The sequence below is a fragment of the Cloeon dipterum genome, chromosome 1 (assembly GCF_949628265.1).
Source record: "Cloeon dipterum chromosome 1, ieCloDipt1.1, whole genome shotgun sequence".
Classification (NCBI taxonomy): Eukaryota; Metazoa; Arthropoda; class Insecta; order Ephemeroptera; family Baetidae; genus Cloeon; species Cloeon dipterum.
The window spans coordinates 15,250,807-15,275,572 of NC_088786.1; the positions used below are offsets into that span (position 1 = coordinate 15,250,807).

Genomic DNA, 24,766 nt, shown 5'->3' on the forward strand with positions numbered 1-24,766 from the left:
GTCACTGGCCTAATAGTTATACCAATGCCGAATTTTAATCGATCCAAGCGGCGCAATTGGTCGTTTCACGGACCACCTCTGACAAAAGTCATCAAAAAGCCACATATGGATATAATGTCGATAAAGCGATTCCGGCGCATTCTTCTCGCTATACAAAGAGGCTGTGGCATTTCCGCGCGCGATGTCTCAATAGAGTGGGACGCCTTTGCAACCAGAGGCAAAAAGTTCAAATCGTTTTCGGAAACAAGCGGGCGGCGCGTTCTTGTTTTCAAAAGCAGCAACGTTTTCTGTAACAATGGAAGGTGCGACAGGTGCCTTCCACCAGGGTCAGCCATCATGCTGCCTCTTTTGTGTGTGTATGACAAATTTATTACTTTAAGGTCCTTTAGAAATAAAACGTAAGCGCGAGGAGAAGAGCTCCAGCAGGCAAGAGCAGCAGAGAAAAGTGACTCGTCGGGCATATATGTGTTTACTTAGCAGTCATTTGGTCGAACAGCCTGCCCAGAGCCAGCGAGCAAACTCACACATTGAGAGAGAGAAGGTGCATCTCTCAAAGTCAGTCAGTCGAGCCGCTCTTCGATTCATTTACATCTCCTTGAAACCGGCTCCTCGATGAGAGGTTTTATTAAAAACCAACACGGTGTGTGTGTAAAACGTGCTGTAGATTTATTTTGCGGTTCTCATTGCGTGCAGCCTGATATTAAAAATCTTGTGCTGAATTGCGGATTTTAATCTGCGCTGAGCGACCGTCGGCTCATTTGGCGCCTGCTGGAATTTCCCTCATTTACGGGTGTTTTCTATTTAAAAACAGGAGGCTTTTTAGATTCTCAAGAGAAAATTTGGCACAGCATAGTGATAAATTAAATAGTGCCTGCATTCCCAGTTCACGGGGAATTCCAGCCTCTAAAGTTTGCCGACCGATATTCAAATCCACCTCCCGAGTCCTTCGCCAGCAAGCAGCAATTATTGCGAGAAATGAATGGAGCGCTGAAAGCCAAAAGAGATGTGCTGCGGCGGCAACCTAAATTGAGAGATCACCAGGCCGCGGAAAGCAGGGCCCTCAATAAATAACAATAAAAATGGTAACTCTGGCTGATAATGCGATTAGCGGCGAGACGGTCCATTCTTGCTTCAGATTATCTGGGTTCGCACGGGCTGGCAAGCATTAACACAACAGCACGTATATAAATATGTATCCGAGTGCAGATAATAAGGGCGCGCGAGAGAGTGCTTCTGCTGCCATGTGCCCGAATGAGATGTAAAATTATATGTATATTATACGCACACATACAAGTGTATAGAAGTTTCACTACTCCACACCCGCCGAGAGAATTCTCGGCCGCCGCTGCTCTGCTGCTCCGCGTCTACATCACAGTAAATTTGCGGTTTTGCGAGATGTGTCATTTAATATCTCACTTGTCCCGCTAGAGTCCAGTCAAAAATAAATACAGCGTTTTAAGTCACGCAGCTTTTGACAGAGACACAGAGTCAGCGGCAGCACCCTTTTATTTCAGCTTTTTATAATGCCATTTTTCATCCGCGCGCCAAATAGCTCCCGAAAGTTCGTTGTTCTATCGCAAAACGTGGGCTGCCATTTTTATGTTTTGTCACGACCGAGTTTGATTTGCCCCAGCAATAAAATCAGCCAAACATCATGTCGCTGGCAGAATTGGCTGCCCGCGTGCGTGCAGCTGTACATTTTTCCCCGCCTCAGAAAATATTTTCGGGAATTATGTCTCACAAGCCCTAATAATGGCAGTTAAAAAAACACTCGTTATTATGGAACCCTCTTTGACAGTGGTTTAAATCCAACGCCCGAAATGTATACCGAACTTACATTTATCTCAAGAAAGGGGTATAGCGACTGAATCCTCTGAATTCCTGTTAAATCCAGGGTGTCAGTTCGCATTAGCTCTTTACAATGGACCTGTCGGAGAAGTGTGGAGTTTCGCAGGCCGCGTGACAAAGTTGCTGACGCCCAACCGCGAGATGATTTAAAAGACTCTAATACGATCAAGAGCGTCAGTTAATCCCGATAAGAGCTGTGAAGCACGCGGACAAAGGCCACACGACGCTCAATAAATAAAATGATTTGCACAAATGGAGTCTGCCATGGACCACACACGGCCTTTAGAAAGTCTCACACATCACAGCAAGCAGGAACATGTTTAAGTGCTCCTTTATCGCTGGAGATGCTTCAGGTGCGCGTTTTTGTGGTGCGTCGCAAAGGTATGCAGCCACCAAAAAGTCGCTGAACCTCTGAATGAAGGGTGCAAGGGAGAGTGAAAAGGCAGCACGATGTTTCTCACGCGAAATGTGTTTTCAATGAATGCTTAAATTGTCAATTTTTGTAACATTTGAGTCCGGTAGTGATTGACCCTTCAAAGACCTGTGCTTCATTGAGGTGGAACTTTCTGCCTCACCATTCATAAGAAATATTCCTACGGTGAAGAATTTATGAATGTGGAAACTGAAAAATACTTGCAGAGTCGCACAGTCCGCTCAAAAGAGACTCCATGCTGTGTTGTATTCATATATATCAGAAAAACGAGGAAAACGTAAGTGAATTTCTTAAAAAGCAAAATACACAAAGTAAAAAATTAATGACTGGCAATTTGAGCGGTCTTTCAGAAGTGTGTTTAATCAAGATTAAAAATAAAAAGGAGACAGATTTAATCCCGTCGTCGCTGTTACCACGTGCGCGTCGATTGCGCGTCTGATCGATGGCAGATTTTCGAGCAAAGCGAGCGGCGAGCGCACAAAGGCGCACTTAATTGAGTAGATCTCGCAATTATCGCTAAATAAACTCATCGGGTCGGCGGCTGCTGCGGCGCTCGGCAATAAAATCGCAGCCGCGCGGCAGCAGCGAAAAAAAAACAAATAATGCAGCTAGTAAGTGTGTGAGCGCAGGCACGTTTGTATTCGTCCAGAGCGCACGTTTCTAAAGGACAACGGCCATAAAAAGCGGAGGAATTCGCCGAGAACAAAACTTCTCGCGGCGCTTATTATCACCTGGAGACGCGCAAGAGAGGCAGGCAGCGCGCATTGTGTCACGTGTGTATGTGTGTGTGTGTTCATTTGTCGGCCGAGTGTGTGTGTGAGTGTGTGAGACTGCCGCCGCCACCGCCGCCGAGAGTCAACTCTGCGCGTCGGCTGGCGAGAGAGCGATTGTCAGCTTTTTGCTGCTGATTTGCATAAGTAAATACGGCAGCTCGCAAGAGGCAGTGGTGGCGGATTCCTGGAGAGCTCGCCGCTAATATTAAAACTAACGCGATTGAGCGGCGCCGTGCGCTTTAAACTCACGTCGCAGTCGTTGTTTGAAGAGAGGGGAGCCACAATATATACACTCATTCTAAAGGCGAAATTAACCGCGTTTCCTTAATGAAAATCCTTAATGAAACTTGCGAGAGGAATTTTCATTTCTGCGCGCACATACGCCCGGCAGTCAGTCGCTTTGATCTTTTCCCCGGCTACGGGAACAAGCCCGGGCTGGAAAATATCTGTTTCTGAAGGACTGTTTTTGGAGCCGTGTCCAGCGGGTTGCATAAGGCGAGATCTCGTGGCATGAGCGGGCGTGCGGAATTCGGTCCTCCTATCTTGAATATTTCGGCGATTTTCTTGTTTTGCTTGTTGACTATGATAAGAGGGGATTCGCAGATTACACGCCGCTCACGTATTCCATCACGTTTTACACCGCAGCACAATTCAAAGAGAGCGATTATGCCACGACCAATTTGCCAAATGAACACGTACTTTTCCTTTCAACACCGTTCAATATTGTTTTGGTAAATGGTTATTAACTCTGACGACTTGACAGTGGCAAATCTTGCATTCTGTTTAAAAAATGTAAAGCTTCCGCTTTTGATACAAATTGATAACCTGCTGAAATTCAAATTTTAGCAGATAGTATACACTTTTCTAAATCTTGTCATTCCTTTTTTCATTATCAAATCATTAGAAAGATATTGATTTTCCATTTAGCTCTGCTTTCGTCGTAGGAAAACGTCCGTGCAAATAAGCTGACTCGACTGGATCCATTGAGCTGCTGCGACCGTATTGTGTGCTTGTTATTTGCCCTGCCTCCACCGAGAAAATGTGTTAAGGAAAATTGTTTAGCAACTTGTACTTCTAAATGTAAACACACCTTGAGTGAGGTGTCGTTTTAGAGTATATAATTTCTCAATCGCGCCGTTATAATTTGTGTTGTTCAAAGTCTTTATTGTTTTCTGACGCACTATGCCAAGTAATTTCGGCCTTCACTGGCATCCAGCTATTTCTCCTACTTTGACGCTTATCGCAAACTAAAACTAGAGCTTGTATATTTTAAAGAAATGGGAGCGCAATCGAATTTGATAATATTCTAATTTTCCGATCGATATCTGAACTGAATTCCTAACTTAAATTAATCTCCAGACGTAATGAGTGGCATTGGGATAAATATTTTTACTTTTCTGTTAGCAAATTTGATTTGTTTTCAAATAGCTACACACAAAATTTGTAATCCCAAACACAAACAAGCCGGCGCGAATAGAATTTCTGAAATAACATGTCTCTATGGCTGCAGCTAGCACACAAATTGAGGCCTGCGCTGATCCGCTTATTTATGAGACAGATGAATAAGTGCCACATTGTGCAGAGTTGCGCTCACAATATATTATTTTATATATATCACAAGAGAGTAATGGCATGTTTAAACATCTCGGAGCACAGGCAAATATGAACAAGGATGCGAGCGCCGCTTAAACGTGTGTACAATAAAATGCTGCTTCAATTTGTTTGGAGATTTATCCGGCAAAGCTATTTTTATTGTCGCCGTGCGAAGGGAATTTTATGTCGCACTTCTAAAGGCTGCGAAAGGCTCGCGCTGTTTCTCCTTTAATTTATGCTCGAAACGTGTACTTATAAACAGTCGCTTTTTGCAAACACCATCAGCAAACACGCAGTATTTTTAGCCGATGAAGGAGTTTGCTTGTGCGATTCCTAATTTAATTTAATTCTATAAATAAACCGCGAGATGCGAGCTCTTAACCTCATGCAAAATCCTGTTGGCTCGCATTATGTTCAGTTATTTTTTATTTCCCGAATGGTAACCAAAAAATATCGAATTCGCCGGTGAAGAAACAATGCCCGCTTTCGACATATATAACCAAAAATCTGAGTTTCACATCGATAGGATGAATTTTGAGTTCTTTTTGGTGGAGCCATCAAATATTGGCTTTGCACTAGCCGTGCTGCGGCGCAAAACAGCTAGCTCTCGAGAAGACAATGGAATCACACACAGACACACTTCTGAAAAATATGCCAATTCATAATCTCTCTCTCACTCCCGCCCAGCAGCGCACACACACTCGGCAAGAAATTTAAATGTCCCTCGAACACACATGCACACACTCATTAATATACGCGCGACGAGCCGGCGTTTGCGTCACATTTTCGACTATTTGTTTACTATATTTCGCACCGCTCCAGTGGTTGTCTTTCTCATTTTACAAGAACCGTGGTCGTCGGTTGTCAATAGCGATCGACTCTCATGCGGCGCGGGTGGTTGCTGATCGATGCTGGCAGCTCGCGGATTATCACGCGCCAAACCTGCTTTGCGGCCCCACGCGAAATTTGATTAAAATATCAAACTTTGTTATAGACGACCGACCGACCAACGAGGACGACAAAGGCCATCAGGCAACACGAAGCAGACGTCTGGCAGCTTCTTTAGTCTTTCTCTCGCGCGACCAATGCAATCGGAGCAAACCGCAGAAGGCGGCACTCTCGCCCGACGACTCGGCGAAAATGGGATTTTCAGCGCTCGGCCGCGAGTTATGCAACGCGCGTGCAAACCGATTTCACTTGCTGCTCGAATCGAAACGCAGATTTGGCCTTTGGGCTTTCCATTTGGGATCGCTGCAATGGCGGTTTGGAGTTTGTGGAACAGTGATAAATATAATTAAATCAAATATTTGAAACCGATTTTTTTTCATAATACGTTTTAAACTTAAGGCAACGAAAATTCCTAGCAACCGCAAATAATCCGAAATCCCAGCGTTCCCGAAACTGAAACCCGATAGCCCGCCGTCACTGGGATTAACCTAAACCCGATTTGTCGCAGACGCAAAAAACATAAAAAAGAGCTGGCCGAGGGCCGCGTGCAGGGCCGTCTGGAAGGATCCTTGGCCGCTGGCCTGCGGCCCGTCAGCACCCGGCCGGTGGCTTACCTTGGTATAATGGACATGTGGCGCTACGCTTCGGTGTCATTTAGGCCAAATCGGACAGCGACAGCGCTCGACATGCGGTAAAGTGTCCTTTGCTGTGTGTCACACCACCTCCTGCTTTGCAGAAACTTTTTGTTTGGCACTATTATCCCAGCGGCAACATCGAAAGCATAGACGAGGCACCCATCACTGACCGAGCAAATGCATCCGAATGCGATGCAGAACTGAGAAGCACTGCGCCGAGAGACACGAGCGTGCGGTGCACTGGCTGCGACTGCTACTTAACACTGAGCCGCGCTTCGCGGGGCCTCCTCCATCGATGCCGCTCTCAGGAGTCGCGCTGCGACCACGTGACCCTTGCCGCTCCAATCAAACAGACGCACCTGCCGATGCGTCCAGATTAGATAACCGAGCGCACGACGATGCGCCCCCGATCGCCGGCTGGGTGACCTCTTGCCGACTGCTTCCTCCGCAATCAAAAACACCATAAACGCCCTCGTAAAACTGCCCATTACCGCACTTTTTAGTGCGCTGGACCCAATTTTCGGCTCCCTGTCTGCTCCTCATAATGTAATGCTTCACTAAGATGTGAATGGCGAGTTCAAAGGTTGACTGGATATATTTGTCTGTGTGCGATCGCGAGTTCATAAATTTAGACTGACATTTAATGCCAGTTTTATAGAGTTGCTCGACAGATAATTCTGATAATTTCCCCTTGCAAACACAATTTTGATAATTTCTGCAGACAGCCAAGATCGTCTCCTTGTCGATTCTTGGAAGCTGAATTTGCTTACTAAAAGAGGCCGAGTTAGCTTTTTTCGACTGCTATATAGCCGTCGCTTATCAGAGGCTGTTTTGACAAGGTTTTGAACTATTTTCTTTTGATCTTATCTGCTATCCACTATCGTTTTATTTTTTGCACACAATGTGCTTAGTGCAATTGTGTCTTTGGACTCTATTATCGATAAGTTTGCTTAATCTGCCAGCAGCTTGTCAATTTACATGTCAAGGTAAATGTTGTTATAAATAATGACTGTGAATGTGCTAATATTGGCACTTTCAGGTCGCCGCATAGTCTGCAGTCTAATCAGAAATTATCACATACTTGCATTTCCAATCAAGGAACTATTTTTATCAAGTAGGGAGCATCTAAAAATAAAAAATTTATAAATCCGAAAGTTAATTCTCTTTATCCATGAATTATAAGCTGATTGTTATTTATTCAAAAGTTGAAATGAATTTGATGGTTAGGAGAGACAGCACGCTGTTGAAGTATCACTGGAGAACGCGATACATGCGATAGTCATCGTCGTTTGAAACACCTGCAGAAGAAGATTCACCTCTTGAACTTTTTCCATCGCGATGATCGATTTCTGTTCTTGGCCGTCTTTCTCGCCTCCAATCCAGGTTTCCGTAGACACGCCTAAAAATGAGAACTAGAATTGAATTACATTTTAGCATGTATGCTTTTCCAACCGTATTTAAGACAGCAATTTTGTTATTGAACAATTCGATTTTTCAAACAAATAGGTAACAATAAACAAAAATTGGTCCCACAAACGAACCTGTAATCCCGCGAATCTTGGTGGTATCCTCTAGACCAAGGCGGGCGACCGTCAGCTCTGTAGAGCAAATCTCTGGTTCTATCGCCTATTTCTCTGTAGCTGTCCCTTCCATATCGACGCCTCTCATCCTGATCTCTGTGTCTGGTCCTGTCAATACGATCATCTTCCCTCCTACTGCTCTCGTGAGGGACATGTTGGTATATGGCTCCGTGCCACTGTTGGGGTTGGTGACCACCATAACGAATCTCGTGAGGGTTGTATTCCTCCATGTCTCTGTGCCACTGTTGGGGTTGGCGATCGTTGTGAAAACTTGGACCCGGTTCCCGCACTCTGGCTTCTCGCGCCTCGTTCATTTCACGCTGAAGCTTAACCTCCAAGCAAAGGTCGACCGGCTCTGGACCCAATACAGAATCAAGGACTTCTAGAGGGACTTCAAGGGCTCTCACGAGTGCCCCTCTCTCCATCTGGTGTCCTCTGCTCCCATTGAAAGCTGAAAACGCACGACGATTTCGGGAAAAATGAAAGTTAGGCAACCACCTTGCACAGACGACAAAATGGTTGCATAACTCTTGAAAACAATTGATAAACAGCCCAATAATATTTCAATGATTGCCTACGGCAGTGTCATTATTATGAAGGAAAATATTCAACTAAAAGATCTAACAATCAATTTCTGAGTAGTAAAGAATTCGCGGGCTAACGATGCCCTGATGTAATTTTAATTGTTCTCAGCAGTCTTTTGACAAATAGCCACTGATAAATTGCCCAAATTCAATTTGGCCCACACCGTGTTTATCTAAGTTTATAAATTTACTTTAGCCACCGCTACCAGCAGAAGCGGACACAAGAGAAATGAGTTTTAGATTGGCCACTAGGTGTTGTGAGAAAAAATATTTGGAGGCCAAACATCTGCCTCTCAAGGAGGAGCAGTCGCAGGCACCCCTGCTCCGAACAGGAGAAACCCTCGCTCACTCGTCTGCTCTGTTCGCTCTCCAGCTCTAAAATACATACTCGAGAGAGAAACTCACCTCTGGCCGCCTGCTCTGGACTGAATCCCATCCTACCGATCAAATACCTGGAAAAGAAAACTCAAGAGTAGAGAAATGAAAATTGGCCACTACTGCCGACCGACTTGCAAATGAAGAATCCCGTCCTGTTGACGCCGTGGGTGCAGTGCACGCCGATAAGGCCGTCTGCAAAAGACAAAAACACACACATCTCAGCATTTGAGATTTCCGATCGCGACGTGTGGAGAGGGAAAAAGCATTTACCTATGGAGGAACGCAGGAAGGAGTCGACGGCGTTAAAGAAGCTGAAACAGAAAGAGAAAAAGAGAGTGGAATTCGGTGTGTTGACTCTTAATGGAGAGGGCCTAAGTCAACAGGCCGAATCATAAAAAACCGGATAGCGGGTGATTGACGTGTGCAGTCGAGAGGCAGACACAATCGGCCCGATTGAAAATGAGCGCATGCATATATCCTATGCGGCACGGGCAGTGCGAGCAGAAATCCGATCGAGCTAGAAAGGTGAGACTTGAATGGATTTCGAATCAGTCGGTCTCTATGGATTAGCAAAATGAGCCTTAAAATAATGGAAATTCTAGCTAGAGCGATCCGATCAGGTTTTCACACTCAAATGGGGGCGGCTTGGTGAACTGGCATCATATCATTAATAGGCATCGACAAAACTGAAGCTTGAAACAAAATCATCAAAGCTGAATTATTATTTTTTTGGTGTCTGCTCTGAAATGGTTTCATATCATGCAGCTATAAAATCCTTCCTTTAATGGAGATTCAAACCACCCCCATTTTTCACTGCCCTTTGATGTGGAAACGCATTCCAGCCTATCTCAAAGCGAGGGGCGGACAGCATTAAATCACTGCTTTCGGTGGCCGTTGGCGAGGGAGGGCGCCCACGTGGTCCACTGACGTCTCTCTTTTAGCCCCGAAATGGCAATACCACCCTCGAGGGAGCCGTGAGCGAAAGAGCACTTACCTGAGAACCATATGACTTCCAGGCACCTGTTGGCCGGGACACATCAATTTCACGTGCTGCACACCACTCAGCGCCTGCAAAAACGCCCTTAATTTGGTTAGCGCCCGCCGGAGTGCTTTCGGGGTGGTCTGACAGACCCAATTTGCTGCCCCGAAACGCCCCCTCAAAATTATACACTCGCTGCTTTGTACAGGCATTCTGTTTTTGCTGCTGAAAACGTGCTTTTCGTCTGAATTATGTCGGCCTTGTACCTTTCTCGTCTGTGTGTTTTACTCTCAAAATAAGCAGACTGAGGATGAATATTATTTCCGTGCGCTCCGCGATGAAATATCTCGCAATGAGCCTGACGACGATTTACGTTTCTTTGTGCTGCCTACTAACTTTCACAGTTTTTGAGACAATTTTTGACGATAATGAAAGGCAGAGAGTGAAAAATATTTGCAGCAACAGAACATGCAGACTCTAAAATAAAAAAATGTATGCATTTCACCTAATTTTGAAAATTGTTCAATTCTACGTGTTCTATCAGGATTGTTGGATAAGTGAACAATATATTAGGATATATGCTAGAAATATTTGTCTTCAAATCTTCACTATCATATCTATTTATAAATCTTCACAGTCTCATAAAATACACATGAAATAGAGCTATTCGTAAATTTAGTACATTAATGAATGCTTTGTTGCTGTAAATGTTTTTCAACCTCACTTAAGACTCACATGGAGATCCTGGCAGGACAAAACGTTTCGCACACTTTTGAACAAGATTCTAAGCTTTTTGTCCTAGTTTGAATTTTTTAAAAAATATAATGATAAAATCATTAGATTTTCATATTACGACACGTATATGTCCCAATTTTCGTTACTAAATAATTAAGTCCTTATTGTTACATTAATGTAATACGTATATTTATGCATATCAAGCAGTACAGTTTTATAGCAATGGATTTGAGCACTAAATAAATACTGGCGCAGTGATAAAAGTATTTTTAGGAAAATTCAGGGTTTCCAAGTTTTTACCAAGTGGTATTTACCAGCTTGTTTTTTAACGGTAAATACCACCAAGTTTTTACCAGGTATTTTGGTATTTACCAGAAAAGCGAAATTTTTATCATAGTACAATAAGTAAGAAGTAGTTTAAAGTGTGTAAAAGCAAAAAGTAACTGGTAAATATCGTGGTAAATACCGGTAATTACCGCTGGTAAATACCACCTGGTATGGTAAAGTGGCGTGATGCCATGCCCGCATAGCCGCTAAGAAAGCGGACGTGCTGAGACGGTAAAAATATGAAACTCTGGTAAATTCCGAACCCTGGGAAAATTTCCAAATATGTGAAAAATGTATTTGAGAATATATGGAATGCAGACTACCCGCTCAGGGTCAAGCGAAAGAAAGGATTGACCGACATCGAAAAATTCCAGTGAACATGTAATATTGACAAATGATAATTTTTTGAATGAAAAAAAGAGGGATTACCTGGGAGCTGTTTACCTTGGGGAATTGGGATTAGTCTTTGTAAGGGTTAAATACAAAACACCCCGTGCTGACATATCGCTTGCTGCGGCGTAAACGCGATTAAAAAATATCCTCAGTCATGGGGTCTTTTATAGCTGCGTAAAACGTGCCGAACCCAAAATTATGTGAGTACAGAAACGACTGCGAGTACACAATGCTCCGCGAGTGGAAACATACACTATAACAATGGTGATGTCGGAATAGCATATTGATTGCTGTCAATAATTTGTGCCAGTGCTTTAAAATTTCATTCAATTAAAATATACTAAACTCTCTTGACATATCCTAAAAGCAAGATCCCGCACTATCAAATTTATTTTTGCTGTCTCAGAGTAAGAAAAATAGTAAATTTTTTATCTTGGTTACATAACTAAGCAGAACAGGTTCGGAATGCCAAATTATGGGAATTTCAATTAGAATATTTCCCCATACCACCAAGGAATATGAAGGGAAGCAGAAAATAATATATTTTAGTGGAAACAATGACACAGAAAAGGACAAAAGTGGTTGCTTCCAATCTTTTAACAATAAAAATGATGAATATGGAAAAGATCCCTTGCTTTTGTACAAGGATAAAGACCTGGGGTGAGTAGTATCGGTGCGTGTTGGTGAGGTCGATCAGCATGCCTACTGACGGCATCTCGGACAAAACCATCTCTGGGGTGAACCTGCCGAGCAATCAGATATATAATTAATGGCGGGGGCGGTGCGTCGAATATTAAAGTCATAGCGCTCTAAGTTATTTTATCGTGAAATCCGCGGCGGCGGCGGCTTCTTCTTTCTTAGGTTGATTTATTCGCTGCCGATAGAACGCTCGATAACGACCTCCAGCAGTTGCTTCTTTTCCTCATGAAAAATTTGCATCGCTATTGCCTCATTTCGTTCCAAAACTAAAAGAGGGGAATACGTTGCCGCGCAAAGGAGGCGTGATCTCAGATTTTATCTAGACTATCACCACTTCCATAGTTGTTATTATTATAAATTGAAAATATCATTAACTACTCCTTTTCTGAATAGCCAGAGGCTCGTTCAGGCTTTCTAGAGTAACATCAAACACATTTTGATTCACTTTTAAGCACTTTCTTACTCGCACGGCTTGATCAAATTTTTATGGCTTCGAGTGTGTGTGATTGGAATTTAGTGTTCTTGATCTTATTAGGAAATATCATGTTTTATGGCTCACGGATTTAACGATTTTCTCTGGCTTGATTCACCGGCGTTTTATCGGGCGCCATGCATGCGAGAGAAGAAGATTTCAGTGCACTTGGGATCAATAAACAATAAAAGAGGCGGTGCATTATGCAACTGCCGCGAAAGGAAAAGCGGCGTGGGAACACAGAATGGCTTTGAATATGAATCCGAGAAGAGTCATAGCATAGTGTTATGGTGTTGTGCGGAAAATCAGAGCAACCGAGTAGAATTTTTGTGGTTTCTCACCAGTATTCCTCTGGCAGGTTGGAACAGATCGCCTGAAATGAAGAGAGATGAAATGAAGTTGAGATTAGACGAGCAACAAAAACGAGTAAAATTGCTTTGCTTAAGATTTCACTCTTTTATTTGACATGTCATTAATCAATTTTGTTCAAAATTTAGAAGATAATTTTAACTGAAAATAACATTAAAATATTGCATTTAATTAATTAAGAAGCACATTCAATGATATTCAACTATGAACATACAATAAGTTGCAATCAGTGAGTAGAGGCCAAAGTGGGATCAGGCATTTTTCTGGGTAAAGAAATCGATCAGTCATTATCCTAATTGATAAAATAATTTTTTTCGGCTCTACCAGCTTTGGCGTCTAATTGGCGCCCTATTTTTCGAGATAAAAGTAATTAATAATTCAGATATTGAAATTACAGTACAATTTGAGTAAAAAACAGTTATTTTATCAACAAGGATGAAGTCTGATTAATATTTTCACCCTAAAAATTATTGGAACCTCGAGTGAAGATCCTTTCCTAAAATGTAGAGCAAGGTTTGCGTATTGGCGATACCGGATACTCTACCCTACTAGCCATCCTTCTGAGAGGGTGGTATCGACGTAAAGGAAAGGGAGGTTTCATTTACTTGAAAAGTTTAAGTAAATTTTTGAGTGAGTTGTTTCTCTGCTGCCAGTGATTGCAACCATTTAATTATGAGAGAAACTAAATTTAATAATTAATGTCAGCCCTGATTTCATCTGATTTTTTTATATCAATTACAGATTTCGAATTACACTACAAATTAAATTAAATCAATTGGAAATTTAAATTGCGATCATTGCCAAAATAAAGTTTTTCTATAAACTAAAGGAAATTAAGGCTGGAATGGTTGATTAACATATTCCATAACACCAATAAAAATCTTTAAAAGTTTACACGCACGCAGCTACCAGAATTTCCTCAAGCAATTGCACGCGAAAGATTTTGTAACGCAGTGTGTTCTATTAGCCTCGCAATCGGAGAGCAAGATTCTTTGCGAAAAATCTGGAATAGCTGAGCAGTGATGCATTCATCACGCCGCAGTGGCGCATCTCCCATCAAGCACTTGACCCACACGACCCGAGGTCAACTGACCCTCTGTGTGCGGTCCAACAAGTTGCGAATCCGCCTCCAGCCCGCGCCTGGCAGATCCGTTTTTTTCGTACGAATATATGTATTTTTCGCAGCCACCAAACGCTGCAAAACAAATCCCATCGCCGTCGCAGAGGTCTCAAAATTTATGCTCTCCGCCGAGCAAATTATGCCAAAACGCTGGCGCCCTTTCGCAGGTATGCTCTCTCCGTAGGGTCAGAGGCCACCGAACGCAAAGCTACCTCGCCTTTTGTTTCTAGGCGAGTGCGCCGAGAGTGCGCGAATAAATTCTGTGCCGCGTGTGTAAAATTTATTCTTTCCGCGAATGCTGCATTAAATTTAACAACAATGGAAATGCCTCGAGACGCATGGGAAACCAAACAAATCCATTATAGCCAATTGGAATCTACGATGTGTTTGAGGCTCTGAATTCTTAAGATGGTATGCGTGCTTTCACGTTCAGGAGATGTTTTTAGTTTTAATTCTTTTAAATCAAACCTCAACCGACTAAATTTTATCAATTCTCAAATCAAATAAATGTCTCGTTCTAATCCTTGATTTCTGTTGAGCTCAAGGTCGTTTATATTTGGCTCGTGATATCTAGGATTAAATTATCTTGAAAAATAGCATCTAACAATAAGCAGACTTTACTTTTCCACTTTAAGATTTCTTTTATCTTAACTATAAAGACACGATTTTGCAATTTACAGCTACTGCACTCGTGTGAAAAACGTTAGACACAATCTCACTGCATTATTTTAAGCCGATCGATAAATAATTTTGTATGTGTTTAGCGAATTTACCGCAGTTTAATTTGTAAAAAGAGAAATGATGAATTTACTTGCGAGCGCATCTGCTATCGTGAGTATAATTATCATTGCAGCATAATTAATTTTCTTAGCTTGAAGAGAAACTGGCGAGCTGTAATGACATAACGCATGACAAAGTACTCGTATCTGCCGACATTACAAATGAACTTCATTATCCAGCAGTGGGCAAACGCGGAAAAATAAGCTGAGCTCAGACAACGGTGCGCATCGCGGCCGGCGCCACGAGAGAAAGGGTGTTGACGACGTTTATTCAAAACGAGCTTGGCGGCGGCCAAAGTCGCCGTGATTAATCGGTCGCTTTGATTATGTATGTATTCGGGGAAAATTTTCCTTGTGCGAATCACCTTCGAAGGTTTACCAGCGCGTACACGCATTCTCTGGCGGGCGAGTCTCGCAGATAATTATTGCTCGACGCGGAGGCAATTTTGATCAATTAAGGGCCACGCGTGCGGCGGAAACTTCTGCCGCGCTGATTGGGTGCAGACAGCAGTAAAAATTATATGGTCTGGAAACGATTTATGTAGTTCGTTAAAATTTTCAAATGAAATTATTTAAGCAAATGAAATAAGCATGGCTTTGTTTTTGTGCAACCGGGATCGGAATTTTAACATGGTGGCTTATAGGACATCATTTATTTCCCGCTGAATGAGAACGGATTGACTGGCGGTTGTTTACATTTTTTATAATGAGAGAAGCAGAGAGGGTTATTAGGATCCATTTGTTTCACGCGAAAATTTCTAAGCCATTTATCACAGTGCGTGTAATTAACAGCGACTCGCGCCGCTTGTTCATTTTAAACGGCGAAAAATTGCCAAGGGCCATTTGGCTAATAACGAAAATCGCATAATAGGAAATAAGGTGGAACAAAAACAACAAGGCGCACGCTTTCAATGTTATGCATTTTTTAATGATTTGAGTACTAATTAAGAATGATTTACTATTTGCCTGGACGGGCCACTTATCCTTATTTTTGATGCAATAGTTTGCATTATTATTTGGCTAATTTGTTGGAAATTACTCTTACACGTTTTTATTCAAAGAGAGCCCGCAAATATTGAAAAATTAATTGTGATGTTAAAAAGCTTATTTGAATTTGAGTCAGGCAAAGCAACAATTTCTACTGAAATTTAGAGCAAGTGAGATTTTTCAGCAGAGCGTTCACATCAATCAAACCGACGAGAGTGAAATCTATTCCTGCCCAACTTCTATTGGTCTTCCAAAAGCAATGCGGACAACCAATTACTCGTTATCACCATTCGCCATTGCCGAAACCGTTACCAACGAACAAGAGCGCGTGTGTAACTTTCATTTCGACAAAGCAGACGGGGGGCCGGCGACCGTGTGTCAGCGCGATTAATTTAAAATAAACAAAAATCGCCGCGGGCCGCAACAATGCAAGTTTGATCGGGCGCGATACAGCATTAGGCAAAATGAGACTATAAAAAAATGATGAATGCGGCGGCGAACAAATGATAAAATAATTGAGGCCGGGCGCGCGAGTGGGAGTCAGGGCGCGTGGGCCGCGGTGGCCGAGGGGCCAGTCGGCGGGCATATGGCCGGGCAGGCGCCGGCCGTGCGGTTTCCAATTAATCGCGGCCGGCTCGACACCCAGCAACATAAATTGCGCGCCCAGACCGACCTTACAAGCTCAATATTAAAAAATGGCCAAATAAATTCAGCCAACACAGCACCGCCAGCTTTAGTTCTTGGACACACACGTTCATGCGTGCCAGAAAGAAATTTGACCGTCCTGTTGTTGGTTCTAGGTCTGCATCATGCGATCTGTTTCTCAGCACGTACGCATTTTCCGCAGATATGCAGAAATGAGGGCCAAGATGCGATAAAAATGTTGCCACCACCAGATAACCATCTAGTTTATTTATTATTTATATCGCCGCCGTGTGAACCAAACGGACCGCTTCATCAGCCACTTTTTTGCACGAGGCTTCCATCGGTGCCGAGACTTTTGCGTTTTCAGATTGAGTGATGCATTTATTTATCAGATAAACAATTCAGAATACAAGTTGCACCGACGTTATCTAGATCTAAAAATAAACAACAGCTTAAAATACATAGCACAGCTTATCAATTCCAAGAATTCAAAATACAATAAAAATAGTGAATGGGAACAAGGAAAGTTATGCGCAATTATTTCTAGACCTCCACACTTATATTGCGACATTGATCTTAATTTTAAGGAAAACTTAACGAATTCACAAAATATGGCTGCGTTTAAGCAGTTAGCTGCACTGCACTGAGTGGAATGGACGAATACAAACACCCCAAAAACTAATTCACTCAAACTTGTAAAAAACGAAATAAAATTGAAAGCATTTTCCCAACCGTTATTGGCTTCAGTGCTTTAGTATCAAGCTACAGCAAGGGATAATTCAAAAGCAGGTTGGTGAAGAATATTATTTAACTTTCAATGAGACTCGAGAAAAAATACAGAATCGAAAGTTCCCATTACAGCTCAGCAATGATGAATACGATAAACGGCAAAATTTATTATTTATTCACTCCTTGGCCGTCTTGTCGGCGCGACCTTAAAAGGCAATATTTATATGAGAAAAATATTGCGTACACATAGAAATGACATAGAAAAAGCATCGGCTGCTACAAAAACAATGAAACGGAGAATCCCACGCGTTGGCTAGAAGCGGCAGTAGTTTATACTTCTCGCATTTACGTGCGTATTTATTCCACGTTGTTCGTTCCTCCCCCAACATTTCCATATATCATCGCGCGCGTACACTTCGGTTTGCTCGCGAAAACCCATAAAATACGAAGGTACACACGGTGGCTCGCGCGGACCGGTGGTGGCGGCGGCGCGAGACAATAAAATAGCTCGCGAGAAACAATATTTCAGCGAATTTATTCCGTAAAAGAAGTCACGGCTCGCGTGATGCAACACTAAAATAAGCAGATGTCTCAATAAATAAATGAATATTAAGCGCGGAATGTGACGTTTTTATTTTTCAATTTCACCGAGTGTTTTATGAGTGGCGTCTGCGAGGAGGACACATGACGCGCTTTCCTCCTTGCCAGCCCGTTTCAAATATGGAAGTGCTGCGTAGGTGTGAGAGCTCTAACTATAAGTAAGATCCGACTCGTGCAGAACGCAATATTATTGTTGTTTTATGCCCGCTCACAGAACATCCTCTCTGAAGTCAGTGAAAATATCTCAACTCTAGAAACAGGATGCAAATATATGCAGAAAATTGAAACAGTCTAGTGCGGACGGGTATGCAACCTGTGTAGCATCCTTCGGTGGAGGAAAGATTGTATAAAAATTAGGAATAAGTAAATATTAATAAAGTGCCACTTTCCACAGCTGGATGCTGTTGAGAAGTAAGAAGTGTAGGAAAGACGTATTTAATATTCCAATTTGGTTAGAAAGTTATTGTGAGACAATTAGAAAGCAAACTCAAATCAAAAGTAGATAAGTCATACCAGCGAAACATCTTGAGTATGACGGTGATTATTAAATAAACTTTTCCGATTGTTTCGATCGCAGACAATTGAAATTTTTAATGACGCATCTGGCACCACTCCAAGGACAAAAACGTACGATCCAAGTTTTTCCTATTGATGGTTGTATTACTAATGGAAATGGAACTGATGGTAGTCTCTCAGCAAATAATTGCAAAGGCAACCTAGAATCCACGACCCTGACCCACGTAGGGAGAATTTCGTTTTGAGAGGCAAGAAAAGTCTCCAATATAATAGAGGTGAATAGAAGGCATTCCTCAAAAGTGGCCCTTTCCAGCGCTGCTGATAATTATTCTAATGAGACGCTCATTAAAAGCGCGGTAAAAGCCAAGGCAGTCGTGGCGGCATTTTATTTTTATCGCTCTTTTTCGACTGACTCACTCTCGCTGCGGATTTTCGGCCTGCTGATGCTTTTCTGCTTTCGCGGTGACACGCTCGGTTTTATTGCGTGTCCGAAACGGCCAAAAATTCAAATGTGCTGTTAGTTTTACGTTTTAATCAAGTGTGCTCACATTTCGCTACCGAGTTAAATTGAGCCGGTTTTCTTTTTCTTTGACGGCTGATATTCTTGGCTATACATTTATATTTCTGCTAAAAACGGCCTCGCTGACTCCTCCAGATTTTAAGTGAAAAGGAAATTTAAGTGGTCCACTAATTTACAAAAATTCATTCGGTTGTATTCCTATTCATTAGCGAGAGCGGCACTTTATTCATCTTTATGGCAGAGTTGCAAAGGCGGTCGATTTCATGCGCTATACTAACTAAACTGATATTTCTACGCACCATTTTTTACCCTTTTAGGAGATAATTGAATAAAATAAAAAGCTTGAAAAATCGAAACCCAGCATTATGTCGAGGTGAAGGTGCCAATTCCAATAGTAACAAAAAAGGTCCCTGCTTTTCCCAAAGAAGGGGCGGGAAGAAACAATTGGTGGGGCACGCTCAACAGTAATATAATTGAATTACCAAGCGGGGAGAGAAAAATTCGCCCTAGGCCTACAGAATCCGAAAAGACTCCAGATCGAATATGATAATGATAAATGCACAAACATAACTGTGGAATTTACAAAGAATTATCCATGTTCGGGTTTATCAAAATAAAAAAAAGATGGGACAAATCTTATTTTGAACTGAAGAATTGCATGGGAACTATAACGAAGAAGCCTTCAATGCCAGAAAATTTGACAATAATAAGAAACGATCAAAATCAAGAGAAAGAAAATTTTTAATTTGATAATTGAATTTCTGGAGTGATGTACGCTAAAATTAATGTTATTTGCCATAGTATTGTAATTTAAGTAGATAAAATAACAACTCATGGACCAACTTTGAATATGGGAAATAAATATTAAAATTCGACCGTTGGGCGGTCGCGGGCGGAGGGGGAGGAATCAGAATTTCAGGAGACTTGAACGCAGGTTGTGATTTTTTCTCATTATCCCTGTGACACAGCAGGCCGAGCGTTAATTGGCTTTTTGGCAGCCCCACGAAGCGGCGCGCGGCTGGAGGCCGTCGGGGGCCCGCTGGGGGCCGCTCTGCCCAGCACGGAGCCGCGCGCCAACCCTCCAAAGGGTTCGGCCCACCCGTCCGCCCACCACTGAAAATTGTGCCGCGCGTGCGATATGATCTTTTTCGGGCACACACGCGTTTTATTGATAAACTGCTAGGCGTGCGCGTTTCCTTTGCCCGTTTCTCTCCGCAAGAGCCGCGCTGGAATTCAATTATTGCCTTTTTCGGACGATCGACCGTTTTGTTTGTTTATTCGCTTGCCCTCGGAGATCCTATCGCGGATTAAGTGCGCACAAACTATGATCGATTCTAATTTTATTGTTCTTAAGAATTTTCAACGCCATTATAATTTCTTTATAGCTTATTATTTTTACCCGAGGGTCGATTGAACTTGAGCTAGCGGACACGTTGAACGAAATGTGCTTTGACATTTTTGAGTGTGTTTTTTATTTCTTAAAATACACACTTTAGGAAATATTCACATGGTATGTATACACACCGCAGAATAGCAATTAAACTCAATAACACGATAATTTTGATCAACCCTTGTTCAGTCATCTAAAATATGATTTAAAGAGATCGAAATTTTAAAAATATATTTTATAGCTATGAAACAGGCAAAACTCTTTAAATGCTTTATAAATCAAATGAATCAATAAATCGTAAATTTTTTTATTACAAAATGTGTGCGAGAAAGTACACATTTCTAACTCAGCGTGTTCATGCGAGTGTACAATTCATGCACCCATTCACGCCCAATGTGTGTATATAAATAGGAATACTCGAAAACATAATAAAAATGGCAGTTCTACAAATCAGCTTTATAGTAGATACGTTAATTTTAATACATTTTAATCTCTATTATACCACAAGGACTAATTATAACGTCAAATTTAACTGGAAATAATCGGATTTAATGCTCAATAAAGTGCTGAAAAATTACATCTCATTATCACCGAATACCCGTGGTGGATTCCTTTATAAAATCACATCTCTTGGTCCGTTGCGCCTTCAAAGCATTATAAATGGAAAATACCATTGTGTGGATATGTGCGTGTTATATTGAAAAATTAATAACGCTCTGAAAAATCGTTTTCCAACCCTGATGCAGAACGAATTTCTCAGGCTCAACCACCGCGCGGCGGGGCGCCTTGATAATTTATCTACCAAACCAAAATGAATGACTTTTATTGCTGGTTACACTTCCCTGCTTCAGATTCAGTGCAGGCCGAGCGAACATTCTTACCAAATAATATCATGTGAGGTCCGCGCATGTATCAGACAATAAAATGAAATTAAATCAGATTTATAGGTTGCTGTAGCCGATTGATCATATTTATCGGCATTTTGACATTTTCTGATTGCGAGGAGCAAATTAGCGACTAATTAAAGCTTTTAATCAAAGTGCGTTGTTCGGACACAACGTGAGGATAGGTTTAATAATTCGAAGTTCAGGGGATTCGTTACTTTAGACCATGCACCGTATCTGTAAAAGAAGAGATAATTGTGGAATTTGTAATTATACGAGCGCATTTCTCATTAAGACTTGAGATAAATATGATTTGGACAAGCCTGTACGCGCCTCTGACGAGCGGCCTTTGGACGAGTTTGATGATATCGGAAGAAAGCATACAAGTTTATTAACAGCTTCCACTTTTCAGCGCATTCTTTCCTCAAGTGCATTTTCTAATGAAGAGTCAAGGATGCAATTAAAATTCTGATAATACATCTCGAGCAAGAATCGTGGAAAAGGCGTCAGAGTGTCAACAACGGAGGCGGGAAAGAATTTCATTTTCAGGGTCAAAGGTGCTGACCATTATGTTGATATTCGCAAGGAATTTGGCTGTTTGATGAAATAATTAAGGAAGCCGCGTAATGGGAAAAGTTTGCTTTGCCCGAAAATCTGATAATGAAGGAAAGGTAGACTCTTTTATTTTACTTTTAGCATCTGGCGCGGCCATTTACTCGAAAACATAAATAAATTAAGCCCGAAGCCCGCAGCAGAAGTGGCAATAACAACGGCGGCGGCTGTGTTTTGGATGGGAAAAGGAGAAGAATTCAATTTGGCTGACGGAGGAATTAATTATCGGGGCGAGTTGAGTGACAGAACCATTAGGGGATGAAAGAGCACCTGCTGCACACCCTTATCTGATGATTAGTCCACCGCCAAACAAATTAAATGCCACTCGAAGCCGGCTAATTGAAAACGCGCGCAACTACAAAAACGGACGCCGACGCTTTCATAATCCGTCTTCATTACCTTCCACACGCGATGATTAGTTAAAATTATTGTTGGTGGACTCTTAAATATAAAAAGACTTGTCACTCTTTTAAAAATTTTAGAATTTCGTATTCAACCAACAAGTGAAAAGGTTCCAAATTTTGTAATAGGTTTTAAATATAAATAATGGAAATTAACAGTAGAAAATTGGCACACTGTAATTCAAATTGTAAAAATAACGCGGGTAGAGTGAAGAAAAGTGGAAGCGCTTTGTCGGGTTGGAAGGCGCCAACTGGAAACTAATTTCTCAATCCCTCTCGTCGAATATTCATCTTTTTGATAAATGAATAACTAAACAAATAAATAAGCAAAGCCGGCGTCAGCGGCAGTCGCGTCGAATTAGCCTGCCAACTGGAAAGATAGTGCTCTCGGTGAATAAATGTAAATTCCACGTCAGAATAAATGCATCAAATTATTCTAACCCTCTCGTCTTTCTCACTTGAGGCGAGATTGTTTCATTCCTCGCATCGGTTTATCATTTGAAAGGTACCCTCGCGCGCTTTGAGCCGGCGCTCACTTGAATATTCATGCTCATGGAAAAAGGGCGGTAATCGAAAGGCATTGGGCTGGGGTCGAGAAATGCATTGTGGCACCCCCATGACTTGATTTGTGGCTGATTTGCATATTATTCGAGTTATTCCTTGCTACTCGCGACGAGCACCACAATGGCGGCCGTAATTGTGATTTGTGATTCACACCGGGAAATTCCAATAAAAATCTAGTTATCTGGAGCGTAATAATATAATATTTGATATAAATACTCCAATCAATGTTCATACTATTTGTTAGGACTAATGAATACTGTTCACCACTCAGTTTTTATTACTCATTGACAGCAATAATGCTCACATCTTGTTTGGTTGTTAATTTAAAGTTAAAGCCATCCTAGATTATGAATTCTTATTTTGATTCAGATTAAGCTAATTAAAAAACACGGAGTTCCTATGGATAACCAAAAAGACATCAACTGCCTGAAAAATTAATCTTTACTTTGTTTTTATTTATTATTTACTATTTTAATGCGATTCCAATTGAGATTGGCACCCTTACAATTAGCCTCAATCAGCAACGAAATATTTCGCTCAATAACATCGCAAACGAATATCATGGACCAGCACACGCCACGTGAAAGACCGACATTCTTGACATATTTCCACTGGGGGTCTAAATTTGAAACGCTGGATATCCGACCCGTTCAATTCATTCATGCTGAAAAGGTGCAAACAATGAAGTAGCGAGACACATTCCTCCCAAATCTCAATGGACTTGTCACGTTAAAGAGTCTAACAAAACCTATTATAATAGTTCCTATGGGTAACTCGAAAGTTGCAACTGTGTTCAGCGTTAATTTAAAAAAAATACATGTAATTAAGACAAGTTAAAAGAATCCCAGAATATATTTTAAAAATTATTTATATAAAAATTGCAGCAACACAAATAATATCAATCTAATTTTGTTCTCTACCTTTTTCAAAGGACACTTGAGGGCAATAAAGCGAGTCCCTGGAATTTGATTGCCATATTTTGAGTACTGCAGCCATCTGTGAACAGATTCATAGAAAGAAGGAAATTTAACATTTGAGTGAACAGAATCATAATTCATGTCTAGGAATGTGTAAAGCCCACGTGTCAGAAAGAGGCCGGGAAGGAAATTTTGAAAAGGCGGGGCAGCATAAATTCTCAAAATACAAAAGACTTTCAAGGAAGAAGGAAGGCAAAAAATTTGGATACTATAAATTATTGTATAACTATGAATCATAATATATTGAACCTGTTGGAAGGCGGAAGGAAAGGAAAAATTAAGGTATAGGAGAAGAAGCGCCACCTGTTTCGGCGCGTTTAGCTGATCCAAGAATTAAAACATTGTTAGAGCCATCTGTTGTCAATGATTGACATCAAAACTAAACGATGATAAGGTTTAATTTTATTTGATTGCTGGGTAAATAATTTTTGGTGATTTTATAACACACTTTCTTTAATTTTTCATTTTTTTAAATTATCAAGTCAATTAGATAAATTGAAACCAAAAATCACCAAAGTTACGATTTTTACGTTTCCGCAAATAATCGGCACGTCGTTTCAAATTGTCGACAGCAGATTAATTCGGCTACCTGACCTAATTCGACTCTCAGGAATTGATTGGCATAGGTACTATCACAAATGAAATTTGGTTACTAATGATAATACATAATTATATCATTTAATAAATAAAAAATATGTGGCTCACGTAAGTTATTTCGCTATTTGTACGTATATCTGAAGGTGTACTTGAGTTGGAACTGTAATGTTTGGTATAAATCACATAATCTAACATAATTAGAATTGTGTTTAATTATTTGGATTAAAAACTGAGCCTAAAATGAAGTGAAATATGAACGTACATATTTAAAGTATCATACATATGGGTATGTAATCCTACTCGCAAACAATCCTCCTAGATTTGAACAGATATGTAATAATTCATGATCGCACTAACAATGGTAATCAATTATGGTTTTATAAAAAAATATCACACTCACCTTTTTGGAATAGGCATGTTTAAAAATCATTTAAACGTTAATTTCCATAAAAAGTACATACAAACTTTGAGTCTCCAAAAACTAAACTTTGTTTTTGTTTATATCTTTAGTACTGCCAGTTGCCGTCAGAGGTCGTTAAAGTCGTGCAACTCCTGATGAAAATCGGTTAGTTCAGAACGGTTATTCCACAACTCCTCAAAATATCATGTGTGAGTATGCACCTGGCAAAGCATTTATGTTGAGCACGTTGCATAACATAAAACTTACAGGTAACACACATTATATCAATTGTGCATTAT

General features: G+C 41.2%; 2 protein-coding genes across 4 annotated transcripts in view; both read right to left on the reverse strand.

Moving 5' to 3' along the window:
- The window catches only part of LOC135936664 (uncharacterized), a 31,569-nt gene extending 25,066 nt beyond the window's left edge, over positions 1-6,503 (reverse strand). The window contains exon 1 of the mRNA XM_065479560.1: positions 6,210-6,503. Coding sequence (XP_065335632.1) covers positions 6,210-6,226 — 17 coding nt within the window. The 5' untranslated portion in view covers positions 6,227-6,503. The remainder of the gene's footprint in view (positions 1-6,209) is intronic.
- Positions 6,504-7,377: 874 nt separating this feature from the next.
- Positions 7,378-24,596, reverse strand: LOC135936640 (RNA/RNP complex-1-interacting phosphatase). 3 transcript variants are annotated; one of them, XM_065479525.1, is made up of 10 exons: positions 24,468-24,596; positions 23,414-23,489; positions 12,719-12,750; positions 11,862-11,949; positions 9,767-9,840; positions 9,043-9,083; positions 8,904-8,964; positions 8,800-8,846; positions 7,772-8,261; positions 7,378-7,629 (listed from the first exon to the last, which is right to left on the reverse strand). In XM_065479525.1, the coding sequence occupies exons 1-10, from the start codon at positions 24,482-24,484 to the stop codon at positions 7,482-7,484; spliced, it is 1,074 nt and encodes a 357-aa protein (XP_065335597.1). In that variant the 5' UTR covers positions 24,485-24,596; the 3' UTR covers positions 7,378-7,481. The 3 variants fall into 3 exon arrangements, with proteins under 3 accessions (XP_065335597.1, XP_065335613.1, XP_065335605.1); XM_065479533.1 differs by having other exon boundaries at positions 7,502-7,642; XM_065479541.1 differs by lacking the exons at positions 12,719-12,750; positions 24,468-24,596.
- Between the last annotated feature and the right edge of the window lie 170 nt (positions 24,597-24,766).

What these genes read in the sequence shown, in the direction of transcription:
- LOC135936640 (XM_065479525.1), bottom strand. An exon ending in TCAAGTGTCCTTTGAAAAAG is followed by an intron (nt 12,751 to 23,413) that starts GTAGAGAACAAA and finishes TCTTCATTTCAG; the next exon opens with GCGATCTGTTCCAACCTGCC. An exon ending in CAAGATTCGCGGGATTACAG is followed by an intron (nt 7,630 to 7,771) that starts GTTCGTTTGTGG and finishes TCTCATTTTTAG; the next exon opens with GCGTGTCTACGGAAACCTGG.